At 41.9% G+C, this 20608-nt stretch overlaps 1 protein-coding gene across 1 annotated transcript in view; it reads right to left on the bottom strand.

Annotated features, from left to right (window-relative positions):
* The window catches only part of ALK (anaplastic lymphoma receptor tyrosine kinase), a 1400642-nt gene that overhangs the window by 252712 nt on the left and 1127322 nt on the right, over nt 1-20608 (bottom strand). Inside the window, exon 6 of the mRNA XM_006835167.1 lies at nt 5156-5287. Within this exon, the coding sequence (XP_006835230.1) occupies nt 5156-5287 (132 nt within the window). The remainder of the gene's footprint in view (nt 1-5155; nt 5288-20608) is intronic.

Raw genomic sequence — 20608 nt, 5'->3', positions numbered from 1 at the left:
TGGAGGAGGGGGAATTGGAAACATGGACATGATTATTAGATGAAGGAAGACAAGGACAATATCAGCTCCACCTGGGGCCCTCCACTCATCCCGGACAACTTTTAAATTTGCTCCAGAAACTTTCTTCAGGATTGAGTGTGATGATCTGAATGTAGCCTCAGAGTGCAGGGATTCCCTCTGGGTTGATATGGGAGTTGTGGCCAGCCCCCTGGTAGGATGAGTGGATGGGACACAACCTACCCTTTCCTTCCAAGTTCCAACTGAGGCAGGGGTTGGTCAGCTACCCTGGCCCAAGACTAGTGACTCTCATGAGAGTTCCTTGGAGCACCTGGCCTGCCCCAACACAACTGCATGGTGATCATTTTCTCAGGTAAAGCGTTCTATTCAGACTTCCCAACCAGTTCATACACTCCTGAGAATTTGCATTTCCACCCTAGAAATGCTGAATCAGAATCTAAATTTTAATGAGATCCTAGGTGATTCTAATGTATATACAAGCTCTATAAGGGTCCTGGTGTGGTGCTGCAGGATAAGCACTGAACTGCTAACAGCAAGGTGAGTAGTTCATACCCAGCAACCACTCTTTGGAATCCTTGTACAGGGTGGCTATGAGTTGACACCGACTCTATGACACTTAACAACAACATAGAAGTATCACCTTGGAATACTGTTAAAAATATAGATTCCAATTCAGTGTATCTGGGGTGGAAATGCAAATTCTCAGCAAGGGGTGGAACCCAAACGAACTGGCTCAAAACCCTGATTCCAACAGGTTCCAGAGCATCTGGGAGAGACCAGGTGTATTTAAGAGTATTGTTTGGTATACTTCCCAGCCATGTTCCACCTCACATTACAGATGAAGAGACTGAGGCCTAGAGTATAAAGGCAAATGAACTGAAGTTTCACCAAAAGGGGAGGAGTTTTCCTGACTTTTTCTGACTCCTTCTTCCTGGGTGGATCCATAGGCAGGGTTTGTAATTAATATAAACAAGCACTGTTGTTATTGTTGTGAAGTGTCCCTGAGTCAATTCTAATTCACAGAGATCTGTATGGGGTTTCTGAGGAGCAGCTTGTGGGTTTGAACCACTGACCTTGTAGTTCGTTGTTGTTGCTGTTAAGTGCTGTCGAGTTGGTTCCTACCCATAGCAACCCTGAACAGGGTTTCCAAGGCTGTAAGTCTTTATGGGAGCAGAAAGCCTCATCTTTCTGCAACAGCTGGTAGTTTCGAACTGCTGACCTTGCAGTTCACAGCCTGATTCATAACCACTACACTACCAGAGATGTAGTTTGTAGTCCAGTGCTTATCCTACACCATAAGTCCACAAAAATCATAAAACAAATGGGTTTGGTTTACAGAGTCAATGTGGCCTTTGGAGTCAAACTGAATCTAAATCACTGCTCAGCCATGGGCGGATAGTGTGATGATGGACAATCACTTAAATTCCCTGAGTTTGGAGTTCTTCATCTGTAAAATGGGTTTGATAGGAATATTTTGATGATGAAATAAGTTAATACTTGAAAAGTGTTAAGAGTAACTCTTGGCACATAGTAAGTGTTCAATAAAGCATAGCCATTATTATTGTAATTATTGCTATTGTCATGGGGTGAGTTTCCAGCATCTGTGATAGAGAAACAGCACATATGCCAGAGAATGGCATAAGTGAATAAGAAAAAGGATATTTGCTCAAAGCACTGTCAGGATCAGAGTAACAAAAATATCCAAATAAGCCTCTTTTGAATCGAACTTTTCTTAGCAATGTATTTTTTCACCAAAGAATTCTTTGGAGTGTTCTCTAGGGTAGAGTTGTCATTTGACAGCTGGTCAGAATAGCTTTTCAAGTGTGGCCATAAAGGCCTTTGGACCCCAGATGCCTGCCCTCAGTACTAGAGCTGGGCTGCCCTCGAACTTGGAGCTGGCCTCAGAATTCTGTTTAGGGCAAACTCAGGAGTGCGAGGAAAAGACTTCGAACCTACAGTAATAGGCTACATCCCAGAGGCTCCATGCTCTAATCATGGCTCTGTTCCTGACATGCTGTGTGACCCTGAACAAAACAATTACCTTCTCTGTGCCTTCATTTTCCCAATTGTAAATCGAGCATGGCCTGCCTGACCCCATGTCCCAGCTGGGAATTAGGTATCAAAAAACTTCAAAAAGGCAAACATGAAATCACACAACTCAGAGGCCCTGCTGGAAACACTGCCAAGACAAATAACTAGAGGGATCCACAGAGGCCCCCTGCTCGGGCGGCGTGGACAGGTCTGGCTTCGTGTTGGGCTGTGTGTGCTATAAGAGCTCCTGGAGAAAGGCCAGGAGCAGCATTGTGCAGGACAAGCAATGCATTTACTTGCTGCTGCTTACTGAGTTTTATCTAAAAACACAGCACAATTCCATTATATTGGGAAGTGCCACTGGAAATTTTTGTATAAAAAATGAGGTTTTCAAAATTGATAAATGGATTTCTCTATTGCTTTGTTTAAAAGAATGTAATAAGCAAAACTTTTTTTCCCCCAAGGAGTCCAGATGACCTGGGGGACACTATTAACTTTTTTTAAAGGTATTTTGCAAAACTCCTAGCCTCTGTGCTGGTGGCTTTCGTTACAACACATGTTTTGGGGGACACAATTCAATCTGTATGTAACAGTGTATCCATGGGTTACAACATTCATTCATTTGTTTGTTAACAGCTTATGGCGATACAATTTGCACGCCATTTATTCACCCATTAAAAGTATACAAGCCCTGTAAAGGTAGAAGTTTTGCAACAAAAGGGTGGGGGGAGTAGTTAATTATACAGGTCAGGAACAGAGGCCCCTAAGATCATCAAGGGAAAAAAGCAGGAGTGGAATGTGGGACCCTACCCAGAGATGGAGGCAGAAATGAGGACATGGAGGGAGGGAGCAGCTGAGGACTCTAGACTCATGGAAAGAGAAAGGCTATGTGCTGGCACCCAGGAGACAGGCTTGCAGAATGTGCCCTTTGGTTGTTTCAAGGATGATATATTCCTGAGTGTCTTTGTGTGCATCCCCAAAACAAACAACAACAGCAACAAAAAACTGAGGGAATAGAAGCAAATACTGTTGAATGATGATGCATGGAGGAGACTGTAACTCTTTGCAATGAAACAATGAGTGTAAAACCAATGTTCTCCCATGTAAACTATCACTCAATTCACAATATAAACTTAATATATATATATTAGTATGTTCATAGAGTTTTTAGTATGTTCATAGAGTTCTGCAACCATCACCACTGTCAATTTTCATCACTTCAAAAAGAAATCTTGTATCCTTTCATTGTCATCCCTTAACCCTTTTTCCAGCTCTGTTATTGTTGTTGTTGTTGTTAAGTGCCGTGGAGTCAGTTCCGACCCATAGCGACCCTGTACAGGGTTTCCGAGGCTGTAAATCTTTATGGGAGCAGAACGCCTCATCTTTCTCCCGTGGAGCTGCTGGTGGTTTCGAACTCCTGGCCTTAAGGTTCGCAGCCTGATTTGTAACCACTACGCTCTAGGCAACCACTAATGCATTTTTTTTGTCTATTCTGGATATTTTGTATAAATGGAATCAGATAATATGTGACTAGTAAATGGAATCATATAATTAGTGGTCTTTTGTGACTGTTTCTTTAACTTATTCCTTCATAAAATTTTCAAAGTTCATCCCGTATGTAGCACACATTGCTCTTTCTTTCCTTATGGCTGAATGACAGACTACATTTTGTTTATGTGTTCATCAGTGATGGGCATTTGAGTCATTTTTGATTTGGGGCTTTTGGGAATAATGTTACTATGAGCAGGCTAGTACAGATTTCTGTGTGGACACATATATTCATTTCTCTTGGGTCAGTGCCCAGAAGTAGAATTTCAGCATCATACAGTACCTTTTTGAGGAATTGCCAGACTGGTTTCCAGAGTGGTTACACCATTTGACATTCCCATCAGGAATGTACGAGGGTTCTAATTTTTCTACGTTCTTGCCTCTATGCTTGGTATGGCACTGTGGGATCAGCACTGGACAGCAAACCACAAGGTCAGCAATTCAAACCCACCAGCTGCTCCTCAGAAACTCTATACAGGGTCATTATGAGTTGGAATCTACTCAATGACACTTGACAACAACATGCCTATTGTGTGCTTTAAGTCAATCGCTTTTGAGATATTTGTTGTTGTTAAGAACCATAGAGTCAGTTCCGACTCATAGTGACCCTTCACAGTGTTTCCGAGATTGTAAATCTTTACGGGAGCAGAATGCCTCATTTTTCTCCCGCAGTACTGCTGGTAGTGTCAAACTGCCAACCTTGAGGTTAGCAGCCTGATTCATAACCACTATGCTACCAGAGCTCAGAGATTAAATAAGCAAACAAAAGAAACACATGCCAATCTATTGTGTAGGAGCAGGAAGAAGTTCAGACGAGACTAGGGCCTTCCTTCAAAGCTGACAAAAGCTTCCCCTAGAAGTTGGAACTCTGAATTCAGAACTCTAGTCTCCTAAACTGTGAGAAAAGAAATTTCAGTTTGTTAAAGTCATTCACTTGTGGTATTTCTGTTATAGCAGCACCAGAGAACTAAGTCACACTCCATTGGGTGGTGAGTCCTATGGAAGAAGAACTAATTACTTGTGGGGAATGATAGAGGAGGCTTCCCAGAATAGATTTTTGTGGCAGTTCTTGAAGGAGTAGATAGGACTCAAGAAGGGAAGGGGCATTCCAGGTAAGGGAGATCCATGAGGAAAACTATGGAGGTGTGAGGGATCTGAGGAGTGATTTGAAAGGACTGGAGCTGGGGGACACAGAGAGGTAGGTAGGTGACAAAACACTAGTCTAGAAAAGTGGGTTAAGTCTGGGCATAAGGACTTCTCATGTCACGTTACAGAGTTGGGGTTTATCTTACACATTCTCTCAGTGATGACAGCATCACCTACAAGATCCAGTTTGTTTCTTAATTTACATGACCATTGGCCACAAAGACTGCTTTTCCTGGACCATGCATCTTTGCTCTTCCTCTTGAAGACAATGGGTTGGCATGTTGCCATATGAGAGAGACAATTGGCTCTGGACATCAGAAATGTTGTCCTAGATCACATAAACTGTGGTAAGGGGACTGAAGGGAGAGCTGAGAATGGGTTTGATGGGTGGGGGCAGCTCCCATGTACTCACTGCACAGCTGGTCCTCATCTTCTCCGTGGGCACAGTCCTTGTGGAAGTCACAGGCCTGCCCAAGCTGAAGGACTGTCCCATTCCAGCAAGTGAAGGAACTCTGCAAGGCCATCTTGGAGCCTGGGGATGTTCCTGGAGAGCACACAGAGACACACACCCTGGTCAATGTGAGTGGCTCCCGGCATTGGTTGCATGGACTGGGAGATCCTGTGAGAAGCCTGCAGAAGGTACATTAGTCCACCCTGCCTTTCATACTCCAAGGCCTGGACTGATGGAGACACGTCATCTCAACCTGTCTACACCTCTGGATCCAATCCAGGAGGCTGAGTGGATGCCAAAGTCCTTAACATATCCCAATAGCCCTCTGGGTTTTAGCAATGATGAGTAGCAGAGTGGCCTGAGGTTTGGTTCACATACACTCAACATTCTAGAGTTCTCAACCTCTTGGCTTTAGTGTGCCAGGTGAACAGCTTATGGTCCAGATTCCATCTGCACACAGACATCTCTACTCTCAAGGTGGAATTTAGAAGTTATCAAGTCACAGGTATGTCTAGTGTTTCTTTCCCAATGTCTGGACCTCAGATTCTACCACTGGGATTGAAAGGATTCTGAAAAAAATCAAACCAAACCAACCAAACAAAAACAGTCATGCAGATTCTTTGTTGTGGAATGCTAAGAACATCCTTGTAAAAGCCTGGACCCTGGGTCCTGAGCCTGGATCCTCCACGGATGGCCATGTGACACCACATTCCTGCTCCTGTCTGGCCCCCATCTCCCCGTCTAGAAAAGGAGAAGTTTTGACTGTAGTTCTAAGGTTTGTTCCAGTTCTGAAATTCTTAAATAAATCATAATATCCAGAGGGGGCAGTGTGACATCCTTCATAATGAACATATTAACGGCTATTAGTTTCCTGTATCAAGAACAATGTGTTATGATGATTAATTAACGTGTGAACACTTGTCCTTGTTGCCCCCAGAGAGCCAGGATACAGGGAGGAGAAGGTTATCCTGGGCTGATAAATGAAATGGGGACCACCTAACAAGGATCTAGCTGATGCTTCTGACTGTGCCTCCTTGCCACCCAACTCTTTTGTCATGTGGGCTGGGGAAACATCTGGTCCCTATGGAGACTTGCAGGGAGGTCCCACTTGGGTCAACCCCTTGTCTGGCTGCCATGCACTCAACTCTCTTTCTCCATCCTACAGTAGCTGGTACCCCAACAATCTCCTCATCCCCATCCTACCCCCTCAATGCTAAGTCCCTGGATGAACCAGGAGCCCCAGTTGGCTAAGTCCCCCAGCCTCATTGAGCTTTATGTAAGGGTAAGGGGAGGGCTGCTGCTCCAATCCCAGCTGTGTAAATCAGACTCCCCAGGGTAGAATCAGGAAAACATATTTTAATAAAACCCCCAGCTGGTTCTGACATGCAATTTTCCAGAGTGGATGATCTTTAATGTCTAAAATTTCATGGTTTTCTGGTTCACTGTACTGTTCTCAATAGTGTGGAAACTAAGATCTATTCGAGCCTGCTTACTTCTACAATTCCTCTACCTTAGGACATTTGACTCTGTAGGGAATTTCGCAAGTCTTAATACTGCCCATTTCCTAAGTGGGAATTGAGGACAGAGGAGTTAAGTGACTTTTCTAAAGTCACACAGCTTGCAAGTGGGATTCAGACCCGGCCTGTCAGACTGAAAGCTGCTCTCTCCATCTCCCGGCAGAGGAACTCTGAAGGTGGCCCCACGCCCTCTTTTCTGGGCTAGTACAGAGAAGTCTTACATACTGTGGGCATGTTATCAGTAGGCACTAGTCCCTAGAGAAGGATATCAGAGAAAAAGGTGAAGGCCTTTAATGAGATGGGCTGACTTAATGACAGCAACATTGGGCTCAAAAACGATTGTAAGTGGGTGCAGGATCGGTTCTGTGGTATGCATTGGAACCAACATGATAGCACCTATCAACAACAGAAAAGGTGCATCTTTGTCAGATGATAGCAGAGGACCAAATTCTCTTCTCTGCCTCTCCTTCCTCTGCATTTTCCCACTGTGTTTCAGACTCCCACAGTAAGACCACCACGGTCCCTTGGTGGTGCCCATCCCACTCTCTCCACCAGATTCTGCTGTCTGTTTGGGTCCAACTCCGAGCTCTGCCTGTAACAAGCATCACTCCTTTTCCTCACATTCAGTGCTCAGATTTCCTCTTTGGCATTGATTGCAGGCACCCAGCCCTAGAGCACATAGGTATGTTCCCATCTTCTCTATCAGCGTGTAAGCTCCCCAGACCCCAGCCAGCACCGGCCTTAAGAAGCACTCTCGAACAGCCTGTAGACAAGGCCACCTACTCAACCTGACTCCAGCCTCCAGTAAGAGCTATAAATGAAATCAGATGAGCCTCAGTCACCTGAAGCCCACTGTAACTTTTGACCCGCTTCGCAGTTGACACTGTTGTGTCCTGTGGGACATATAATGCTTATCTACAGTTTCAGTTACTGGGGGTTAGTGGGAAACTGCTCTCCCACTTTCAGTACACGCTACCATCTGGTTGTTGTTGTTAAGTACCGTGGAGTTGGTTCTGACTCATAGTGACCCTGTACAAGGTTTCCGAGGCTGCAAATCTTTACGGGAGCAAAAAACCTCATCTTTCTCCCACGGAACAGTTAGTAGGGGCCTGTATGTAAACTGCATGAATCTGAAGAAATGGACCTCATTTCACCAATATTAGCACTGGAGACCCCTCAGTATATATGTGTCTCATTAATTATACTGACCACCACTCATCTGACAGTTTATTGTACTGTGGTGGCTTGAATGTTGTTGTGATGCTGGAAGCTATGTTGTTTTTATTAAGTGCTGTCAAGTTGGTTCTGATCCATAGTGACCCTGTGTAGGGTTTCTGAGGAGCAGATAGTGAGTTTGACCCACCAACCTTGTGGTTCAAACCAATCTTGCGGTCGAGTACTTATCCTACAGCACCACAGCAGAACTCCGGAAGCTATGTTACTGGTATATTAAATATCGTGGACAGGTTTCAGCTGGCTTCCAGACTAAGACAGACGAGGAAGAAGGAGAGGTGGACTACTTCTGAATGATTGTTGTTAATGTTGTTAAGTGCTGTTGAGTCAATTTGGACCTATAGTGACCCTGTGTAAGGTTTCCAAGGATCGGCTAGTGGTTTTGAACTGCTGACCTTGTGGTCCAGTGCTTATCCTACAGTGCCACACCAGGATTCTGAAAACTTTATAGATAGTAGTGGGGCATTGTCAGATACGTTGTTGTTGTTGCTAAGTGCTGTTGAGTTGGTTCCAACCCATAACGACCCTGTATAGGGTCTCTGAGGAGCAGCTAGCTGGTGAGCCTGAACCACTCCTACTATGCAGTTCAAACTGAACTTGCAGTCCAGCACATTAACCCGCAGTGCCACCATAGTGCTGGAAAATGGAAACACTATGAATAGCACCAGAATATTGTCAGATATAGTTCCAGAAGATGAGCCCTTAGGTTGAAAGACACTTATAATACGACTGGGGAAGAACTGTCTCCTCAAAGTAAAGTTGACCATAATGATGTGAATGCAACAAAACTTTCTGGGCTTTCATTTACAGATGGGGTACAACTGAAAATGAGGAGTAACAGCTGTAAACATTCATTAATAATCAGAACATGGAATGTATGAATATGAATCTAAGAGAACTGGGAATTGGTAAAAATGAAATGGAATGCATAAAGATTAATATCTTAGGTATTATTAGTGAGCTGATATGGACTGGTATTGGCCATTTTAAATTGGACAATTACATGGCTTACTATGCCGGGAATGACAAATTCAAGAGGAATGGTGTCGTATTCATCATCAAAAAGTACATTTCAAGAACTATGCTGAAGTGCTATGCTGTCTATGATAGGGTAATATCCATATGCCTACAAGGAAGACCAGTTAATACCACTATTATTCAAATGTATGCACCAACCACTAAAGTCAGTAATGATGAAATGGAAGAATTCTTCCAACCTCTTTGCTCTGAAATTGATCAAACAGACAATCATGGTGCATTGATAGATTATTACTGGTGATTGGAACGCAAAAGTTGGAAACAAAGTTAAAGGATCAGTAGTTGGAAAATATGGCCTTTGATGATCAAAATTATGCTGGCTAGCATTTTGCAAGACCAATGACTTACTCATTGCAAATATTTGTTTTCAAAAGTATAAAAGGCAACTAAACACATGAGTCTGGTGTGGCATTGTAGGATAAGCACTGTATTGGTCCAAAAGGTCAGCAGTTCAAATCTATCAACCACTGCTCAGAAACCCTTTACAGGGTCACGAAGAGTCAGAACTGGCTTGATGGCACTTAACAACAATAATAATATACACATGAACCTCACCAGATGGAATAAACAAGAATCAAGGTGATGACATCTGTGAGAAGAGATGGTGAGAAGTTCAATGTCATCAGCCAAAACAAGACTGGGGCTGATTATGGAACAGACCACAAACAACTCATAGGCAAATTCAGACTGAAGTTGAAGGAAATTAAAACAAATCCACAAGAGCTAGAATATGGCCTTGAATATATCTCAACTTGAATTTAGAGATCATCTCAAGAACAGATTTGATACATTAGACACTAATGATCAAAGACCAGAAGAGTTGTGGGATGATATCAAGAACCTCATACAGAAAGACAGCAAAGGTCATCAAGAAGATAAGAAAGAAAAGACAAAAATGATGCCAGAAGAGGCTCTGAAGAAAAAAGGAGGGAAAAGAGCTGAACAGAAAACTTTGAAGGGCATCTCAAGTAGACAAATTCAAGTATTGTGCAAAGACCTGGAGTTAGAAACGAAATGTGCAAAGACCTGGAGTTAGAAACCGAAAGAGAACACTTTGAAGCTGAAAGAATGGAAGAAAAAGAATTCAGGTCTCAGGCAGCAATATCAAAGGATTCTATGGGAGTCCTGGCGTGGCTTTGTAGGATAAGCATTGGACTGCTAGCCACAAGTTCAGTTCTTCAAACTCACCAGCCACTCCTTGAAAACTCTATACAGGATTGCTATGAATTGGAACCAGCTTGACAGCACTTAACATCAACTACATGGGCAACATGGTGAGTGTGGGGTATCTGTAGGATAAACACTGGACTGTGATCCACAAAGTCTGCAGTTTGAGGCCACTAGCCACTACATGGGAGAAAGATGAGAATTTCTGCTTATGCAAAGATTTAAAGTCTTGGAAACCCTATAAAGGGGTGATAAGAGTGGCTGCCGACTCCTCGCACCCAACAACAGCAACAACAATGGGAAAAAATATTGAATGATGCAGGAAGCACTGAAAGAAAATGGAAAGAATACATAGAGACATTGTATGAAAAAGAAACGGTCTGTGTTCAACCAATTCAAGAGGTATCTTATGACCAAGAACCGATGATACTGAAGGAAGAAGTCCAAGCTGCACTGAAGATACAGGTGAGAAGTAAGGCTCCAGGCACTGATGGAATACAAATTGAAAAATTTCAACAAACTGATGCAGCTCTGGAGGCACTCAATCATCTATGCTGAGAAATTTGGAAGACAGCTACCTAGTCAACAGATTGGAAGAGATGACTTGATGGAATGCAGAAATCATCAAACAATATCATTAATATCATACACAAATATAATTTTGTTTAAAGCTAATTCAAAAATGGTTGCAACAATACATGGGCAGGACTGCCAGAGATTCAAGCCAAATTCATAAGATGATGTAGAACTAGGTATATCATTGCTAACGTCAGATGGATCTTGGCTGAAAACAAAGAATACCAGAAAAATGTTTGTTGTTTTGTTAAGTGCTGTTAAATCAGTTCCAACTGATAGCAACCCTGAATACAGTTTGCAAGGAGCTGCTGGTAAGCTTGAACCACCAACCTTGTGGTTCAAACCAACTTTGCAGTCCAGCGCATTAACCTTCAGAGCCACAACAGGACTCCAGAAAGATGTTTACAGGTGTTTTATTCACCGTGCATAGGCTTTCATAATGTGTGGATTATGACAAACTATGGATAGCATTGTGACGAATAAGTATTCCAGAATATTAATTGTGCTCATGAGAAATATGTACACAGACTTAGAGGCATTTGTTAGAACAGAACAAGAGCATAATGAACGGTTTCAAATTAGGAAAAGTGTGCACACCAGGGTTGTATTCTTTCACCATGTACATTGGTACTTATTCAATCTGTACACTGAGCAAATCAAGGGAGAAAGATGAGGCTTTCTGTTCTCGCAAAGATCACTCAAGCCTCAAAATCACTATAAAGGGTTGCTGTAAGTCAAAACCAACTTAACCACAATAGCAGTATTGAGCAAATAATTGGAGAAGCTGTATTATATTAAGAAGAACATGGCATTAGGATTGGAGGATGACTCATTGACAACTGCAGTAAGCAGATACTACAGTCTGCTTGCTGGAAGCTAAAAGGACTGAAAATACTTACTGATGAAGATCAAAGACTCTAGCCTTCAGTATGAATTACACCTCAATATGAAAAACAACAACAACAACAAAAAATCCTCACAACTAGTCCAATATTAATATCATGATAAATGGAGAAGTGATTGAAGTTGTCAAAAACTTCAGTTTTCTTGGATCCATAATCAACGCTCGTAGAAACAGCAGACAAGAAATCAAATGATGGATTGCATTAGGTAAATCTGCTGCAAAATACTTCTTTTAAGTATTCAAGAGCAAAGATATCACAGTTTGAGGACTAAGGTGCCTGACTCAAACTACGGTATTTTCAATTGCCTCATATGCATATGAAAGTTGCCCAGTGAACAAGGAAAACCATAAAAGAATCTACTTATTTGAATTATGGTGTTAAAGAAGACTATTGAAAGCACCCTGGACAAATCTGTGTTGGAAATACAGTCAGAATGCTCCTTAGAAGCTAGGATGGAGAGACTTCGTCTCTCATACTTTGGACATGTTGTCAGGGGGAAGCAGTACATGGAAAAGGTCATCATGCTTGGTAAAGTGGAGAGTTAGTGAAAAAGAGGAAGACCCCCAAAGAGATGGATTGGCACAATGGCAAACACAAAGGGTTGAAATGTAACAGTAATTGTGAGGATGATGCAGAACTGGGCAGTGTTTCCTTCCGCTGCACATAGGATCACTATGAATCAGAGCCCATTCGATGACACTGAACAACAACAACACAATTTTATCAAAATCCATTATTATCTAAAAAAATCTCAATTTCATTCAAAATGACTTCTATTTCTGAAAATACATGGTTTCAACAAAAAATTCAAAGTAGAAAACAATTTAGTCTTGAAACAGTTAACTTGCTTTTATGACAACATCTTTGTAGCTCACGTACACCCCTTTTTTTCCTCAAAGGGAAAAATGTCACCTCTGCCAGTCCCTATGTCTCAAAACAGCCTAAATCAATGTTTGCCCCAAGTCCCTTATAGATTCTAAATGCAGGGAAATGCACAATGACATTTTTCTCCCCTAGCTCTAAATTCGTTTTCTCAGAGCAAATACACATAATCAGCACACAAAAGAAGTGACAAAAAGAGACACAGTGGTCATTTCTACAGCTAAAATGTTGAGTTGATTTTATAGCTTTAATTTTGTGCTTTGATCCTCCACCTAACAGTCTGTTCTCTTGGAAGCTGGGAGATAAAATGCTTCTCCCAATAGATGGTCCGGGTCCACAGGAAGTTGTGGTCTTCCCAGACAGAACAGGAGGAGGTATCTCTCCTCCTTCAAGAGTTTTCCGTGGAGTCTTTGCTGGGGTTGCTGTAGTTGTCCCAGGAATCTAGAACATGTCCACTGCCCCTGTATACACATATGGAAAATCTGCTACATGCCAGGTGGTTTGCCTGCTGTCTCATTTAACATTGTAACAGCCAGGACAGGGTGGCACTATTATTTCCACTGAATATCATATGAGGAGGTAGGGGCAGAGAAGGCAAGGGACTGTGGCAGGCAGCTGGAAGCTACTGGTGAGGGCCAGAATTGGTGTATCTACCCCAGCTTTGGAGTCCTGGTGTGGGGCTGTGGACTAATGCTTCAGACTGCAAAGTCATTTGAACTGCAAGGTTGGTGGTTCAAGCTCACCAGCTGCTCCTTGGAAACCCTATACAGGGTCACTATGGGTTGGAATCGACTCGACGGCACTTAACAACAACATCCTAGCTTTGGGCCCTGGATTCCCAGTGACAATGCCTGTTCTCTCAGCCCCTCCTTCACAGCAAAGACATTTTGGATAGTAAGATGTTTCTTATCATCTCCTTCATACCTACTGGTGTAAGAAATAAGCTCTTGTTTCTAGATTATATTTTCTGAAAGCCTTAACATATGTGATCATTAGATGCAGTTAGAACCCTCGTTCCTGATCTCACCAAAGAATGCATAAGCAAACTTAAAAATCTGGGCAGACTCGCTTAATCTATGGAGTGTTTAGATTTTGTATTGTTTTATTCACACCTTATGACCAGGCCTCTGTCCCACTGTGCTTCTTCATGAACACATGTGTGTGTGTTCATACACCAACTACCCGCCATTCCCCAACTAGATCCTATCGGCTCTTTTATTTTCTTTCATTCTAAGAACATATTTTGCTTGATAAAGATTGAAATCAGAGAAAAAGGAAATCAAATTGACACCCACGGATGGTTGCACACCATGAGTGATGTAACTGGTCACTGAATTCTACACATGAATGATGTGAATTAACAACAATTGTGTTATATATAACACACACACATATATTTATAATAATTATTATAAATAGCACCGAGAATCTACTGTATGAGGCTACCATTTTTAATATCTTGGTATCTATTTCTTTCTAGGGTTTGCCACTGTGTGGATCATAAAAGTTAAGGAGAGCGTTGTGAAGAATGAGTATTCCAGAACACTTAATTGTGCTTATGAGGAACCTTTACAGAGACCAAGAGGTTCGAACAAAGCAAGGGGATACTGAGTGGTTTAAAATTAGGAAATGTGTGTGTCACGGTTGTATCCTTTCACCATACTTACTCATTCTGTATGCTGAACAAATAATCTGAGAAGCTGGACCAGATGAAGATGAACTCAGCATCAGGACTGGCTGAAGGCTCATTAATACCCTGAAATATGCGGATGACACACCTCATTTGCTGAAAGCAGAGAGAACTTGCAGCACTTACTGATGAAGATCAAAGACCCGACAGGATGGCATGCAATAGCAACAACCCTATACTGGGTCTCTATGAGTTGAAACTGACTTGAAAGCTCTTAATAACAGCAAGCCTTGTTTTCACTATGGTTTTGCTTTTGTCTATTTATTTGTTAGGTGATTCATATTTCCATATTGAATTATATGACATAATTAATAAGGACTAAAATTATTTATTGGAGTCCTGGTGTAGCACTGTTGCATAAGCACTGGACCACAAGGTTGATTTGAGCTGCAAGGTTGGCAGTTCAAACTCAGCAGCTGCTCCTTGGAAACCCTACATAGAGTTGCTATGAGTTGGACCTGACTTGATGCCCTTAACAACAACAAAATGATTTATTATATGTTTTAGAACCCTGGTGGCACAACAACAATTGGATGCTCACTAATCAAAAGGTTGGTGGTTCCAACCCACCAGTTGCTCTGTGGAAGAAAACACTTGGCTGGCTGTCTGTTCCTGCAAAAAATGTTGTTTCTATTGTTGTTAGGTGCCATCAGGTCAGTTCTGATTCATAGACTCCACTGCCTGAATTAGCTTAGTCCTCACAGTTGTTGCTCTCTTTGAACCTATTTTTGCAGTCACTGTGTCATTCCATCTTATTGAAGGTCTTCCTCTTTATCACTGGCTCTGTGCTTTACGAGGCATGATGTCCTTCTTCAGGGACTAATCCCTCCTGATAACATGTCCAAAGTAAGTAAGATGAAGTCTCGCCATTCTCATTTCTACGGAACTTTCTGGCTATACTTCTTCTAACACAGATTTGTTCATTCTTCTGGTGGTCCATGGCATATTCAATATTCTTTGCCAACACCATAATTTAAATGTATCAATTCTTCTTCAGTGTTATGAATAAATTGTGCCCTTCAGAAATATGAGTCAATGTGGCTAGGCCATGATTCTCAGTATTATGTAATTATCCTCTGTTTTGTGATCTGATGTAATTATTCTGTGTATTGTAAACCCTAATCTCCATGGAGACCTGGTGTGTGCTGTAGAATAAGCACTGGGCTGCTAACTACAGGTCAGTGGTTCAAAATCACCAGCTGCTCATTGGAAAACCTATAATAGAGTCATTATGAGTCAGAATCAACTCAACAGCACTTAACAGAAACAATAACAACAACAATGTAAATGAGGCAGAATACAAACTAAAGGATTAGGTTGTATTTTGAGTAAATCTCTTTTGAGATATAAAAGACATTAAAACAAATACACAGAGAGAAAGAGAGAGAGACCTCGGTACCAACAAGAAAGAAGGTCTGGAAACAGAGTATGTCCTTTTGACTTGGGGTTCCTGTGCTGAGAACTTTTAGATTCAGAGGAAGACTGAGGCCAACATACAAGGAAATCTCTAAGGAACACCAGGCTTAGCAGTTGAAAGGAGGCAAGGACCTTCTCCTCTAGCCAACAGAGAATGAAAGCCTTCCCCTAGAGCTGGTGCCCTGAATTCAGACTTCTAGCCTCTTACACTGTGAGGGAATGAATTCATGTTTGTTAAAGCCATCTCTGGTGCATTTCCATTATATCAGCACTGGAAAACAAGATATTTGGTCATCCTTATTCATTGCCCAGCTTGTACATGCATATAAGTTCATTGAACATACCATGGTGTGGGTCACTTGCATCTTAGTCCTCAAAGCAACATCTTTGATTATTGAAACATTAGAGTTCTTTCTCAACAGATTTACCTATGGCAATACATTGTTTAATTTCTTGACTATAGATGCAAGGAAAAATTGCAGTTTGGAAATCCTATTGGACATTTCTATACTGTCATATAGGGTACTATGGGTTGGAATCAACTCAACAGCACATGACTACAACAGTTATATGTTTTACTTTTTTTCCCTAATATTTATGTGTATTTTCATTCTTATATATTTTAATGTCTATGTAATGCAAATATATCTATGTTTTCCTTTCTTTTACATTTAAAGGGTTCTTTCCATCTGTTATAGGTAGGTGTTATGAATTTAATTGTGTTCCCCCAAAAAGATATGTTGATGTTCTAATTCCTGGTAACTGTGAATATGACTTTGTTTGTAAATAAAGACTTACAGATGTTGTCTCCTAACATGAGGCCCTACTGGAGTTGAATGGGCCCTTATCCAATCTGAATGACATCCTTATAGCAGAAAAGAGACTGAAAGAGGCAGAGGGAAGACAAAGTTATGCTGTAGCTGCAAGCCGAACACCTAGGGCTACCAGAAATTGATATAAAACAGAATATTTCCCCAGTGCTTTCAAAAAGAGCATGACCTGCGACACACTGGATTCAGACTCTCAGCCTACAGAACTGTGAGAAAATACATTTTCAGTCATTTTAAGTACTTGGTTGTGGCAGTCATAGGAAACATATTAGGTAATGAAGCGGCCACCCTTTGTGATGTTTGTTTGACTTGCCCTTTCATCTGGGAAGGCTTTCCACAAACTCCTCATCTTTTGGCAACAGGAGCTCATGATGAACTCGGGAGCCCACTACCTCCTCTGTGACCTGTCCATGGATTCTCTCTTCTTCATCTCTCTATGAATTATTCTTTCATTTGGACTTCAATAGGACATCACTTGTTCCTGTAAATATAACATAGCAGATACTCCACTTTATGACATTATTGGCTGCTGACTGTCTCCCTCATCAGATTATCAGGAACTAGAAGGACGCTATCAAGCCTTATCTTCCTGAGCCTACAGTAGTGTCACATATAGATTGTCTACCAAATATTTGGGAAATGAACTGATCCTGTGTAAGATGAAGGTAAGTAAAAAAGGAAAAAATTGCTACTAGAGTTCCAGTTCCTTTATGCATGTGCTTATCCCAGACAAACCGTATCTCTGCTGTTAGTTGATGGCTACAGACAAGTTGTCTCAGAAATACCCTTATATTTGTCTCATTGTTGTTGTTGTTAAGTGCCATAGAGTCAATTCCGACCCATAATGACCATTAGGGTGCCTTTAAAATTAGGTCTAGTCAATATAGTGGCTTCAGGGGGATCTTCAGGGCCAGTTCAATTCATGGCAGAGAGGTCAGCTCAGAAGGTTATGGTGACCAGTTTTTGGACTCCCAAAGGGGTAATTTTGATAGAATATTGAAAGTACCATATTTATTCAATCTGTATACTGATTAAATAATCCCAGAAACTGGATTATGTGAAGAAGAACATGGCATCCAGATTGGAGGAAGAATTATTAACAACCTGTGATATATAGATAATACAACTTTGCTTGCTGGAGTGAAGAGGACTTACTGATGAAGAAGATCAATTCAGATGGATTACACCACAATGCCAAGAAAACAAAGGTCCTCACAGCTGGATCAATACATAGTATGATAATGGAGAAAAGATTGAGGTTGTGAAAAATGTCATTTTACTTGGATCCACAATCAATACTCAGGAGTCCTACTGTGGGTTAATGTATCAGACTGCAAAGCCATTTGAACTGCAAGGTTGGAGGTTCAAGCTCATCAGTTACTCCTTGGAAACCCTATACAGGGTCGCTATGGGTCAGAACTGACTTGATGGCACTTCACAACAAAAACAAGAACAATCAACACTCAAGTACTAGTGAAGAAATCAAGACATATTGCATTAGGCAAATTTGTTGCAGAAGACCTCTTAAAAGTATTCAAGAGCAAAGATGTCAGTTTGAGGACTAAGGTGTTTCTGACCTGAGCCATGGTATTTTCAATCATCTCATATGCATGTGAAAGTTGGACAATGAATAAGGAAGATTTTAGAAGAATCGTTGCATTTGAATTATGATATTGCTGAAGAATATTGAAAGTACCATGGACAGTCAGAAGGACAAACAAATCTGTCTTGTAAAAAGTACAACCAGGATGCTCCTTAGGAGTGAGAATGGTGAGACTTTGATTCTAGCACTTTGGTCATGTTATCAGGAGAGACCAGTCCCTGCAGAAGGACATATACTTGGTACAGTAGAAGGTCAGTAAAAAGGAGGAAGACCCCTCAATGAGATGGGTTAGCACAGTGGCGACAATGAAGATGGCACCGGACCGGGCAGCATCATGTTCTGTTGTGCACAGCATGTCCAACCCTTACCTGACACATCATTTTCTATCCTTTGTATTGTGTCTATCTGTGGGTGTCTCCAGGTGAAGGGTGTTCACAGAAAGAGTAATGACAATTGCAAAAGGACAGGAAGTTGGCCTCCTTCTCCTTCACCCATAGACTTTGGAAAAGGAGGGGCTCAGGAGCAAAAGCAGATGATATTCTCTTCTTGTTGAAAGTGAAAAGGACTTAAAATACTTCCTGATGAAGATCAAAGACCACAGCCTTCAGTATAGGTTGCATCTCAATGTAAAGAAAACAAAAATCCTCACCACGGGACCAATAAACAACATTCTTATCAATGGAGAAAAGACTGAAGTTGTCAAACTCTTCATTGTGCTTGGATCAACCATCAACACTCATGGAAACAGCTGTCAATAAATCAAATGACATATTGCATTAGGCAAATCTGGTGTCAGTTTGAGGACTAAGATGTGCCTGACTCAAGCCATGGTATTTTCAATAACCTGATATACATGTGAAAGATGGAAAGTAAATAAGGAACACAGTAGAAGAATTGAATCATTTGAGTTCTGGTGCTGGAGGAGAATATTGAAAGCACCACGGACTGCCAAAAGAACAAATAAATCTGTGTTGGAAGAAGTACAGTTAGAATGCTCCTTGGAAGTCAGAATGACCAGATTCCATCTCTCATACATCGGACATATTGTCAGGAGGGATCAGTCACCAGAGAAGGATATCATGTTTGGTAAGGTTGAGGGTTGGAGAAAAAGAGGAAGACCCCCAGAAAGATGGATTGGCCAAGTGGCAGCATCAATGGGCTCAAAAGTAGCAATGATGTGCGGTTGACCTAGGACCGGGCAATGTTTCATTCTGTTGTGCACAGGGTCACTATGAGTCGATGACACCTAACAACAACAATGAGAGAAAGCATGGTGTTGCTTTCACTCTCTTGATGCCCTGATTGTATTCCCAGGACCCTGCTTCCTGGGCTAGAGCTCAGCAACATCCCAGAGAAGTAGCTTCCTTCTGCTCTGCCTCTTCCAATTTTCCTCCATCTCCTTCCCAGTTGGAGACTCCCAGTCTCCCTGGCATAGCCTCCTCTGTATCATAGGACACTTTATGCTTACTAAAGATTCAATTAGATGGACAGCTGGTATTCTGAGCTCTCCTGCCAGCCCAAACCCAAAACTAATGAGGCACAAGAAAAAACAACCGCTTTGTCTTCTCAAGTTCTTCCTTTTATGGAGCCCATAAATTCCAAGGAGGAAAGTACCCTTAGTGAGTGGTTTTAATCAAGGGTCTGAGTTACCTAAACAACATCCTCTCAGTGGCTATGGAATGGTTGATTTGGCTTACATAAGGGTAGAATCATCTAAAACCCTTGATGATCAGAGCCATAAGCAAGGTGCCACTCCCCACGTCCAGGGGCACTTCCTGATGCCTTCTGCCATGAGTTCTGATGACTCCTTGTAGCACCATTGAAACACCCAATGTCCAACCACAAGAAAGTAAGGGGGAGTTGAGATTAACCCACTCTGAGGAGAACTGGTGCTTGGTAATCTTTGTTAGTATGGACATTTACTCTTTAATTTTTGATACAGAATTTTTTCCCCAGACTAACAACGGAAGTCACTGTTATTGTTAAGTGTCATTGAGTTGATTCTGACTCATAGCAACTCTGTACGGAGTAGCTGAGGAACAACTGGTTGGTTTGAACCGGCAACCTTGTGGTTTGCAGTCCAGTGCTTATCCTACATCGCCACACCAGGAGTCTATGTAAGTCACTGTTGTTGTTGTTAAGTGCCGTTGAGTCCGTTCTGACACATAGTAAACCTGTATAGGTTCAAACCTGGTGAGTTTGAACTACAAACCTTGTAGTTCAAACCAACCTTGCAGTCCAGGGCATTAGCCTACAGCATCACACCAGGACTTGATGTAAGTCACTGTTGTTGTTGTTAAGTGCTGTTGAGTTGGTTCCAACTTATAGTGACCCTGTATACCATTTCCAAGGAGCAGCTGGTGAGCTTGAACCACTGACTTTGTGGTTCAAACCCACCTTGCAGTCCAGTGCATTAACTTACAGTGCCACACCAGGACTCGATGCAAGTCACTGTTGTTGTTGTTGTTAAGTGCCATCGAGTCACTTCCAACACATAGAGACCCTGTATAGGAGTCCTGGTGTGGTGCTCTGGGCTAATGGGTCACACTGCAAAGTC

Source organism: Chrysochloris asiatica, unplaced genomic scaffold (genome assembly GCF_000296735.1).
Source record: "Chrysochloris asiatica unplaced genomic scaffold, ChrAsi1.0 scaffold00016, whole genome shotgun sequence".
Lineage (NCBI taxonomy): Eukaryota > Metazoa > Chordata > Mammalia > Afrosoricida > Chrysochloridae > Chrysochloris > Chrysochloris asiatica.
This window is presented reverse-complemented; position numbering and strand designations above follow the sequence as displayed.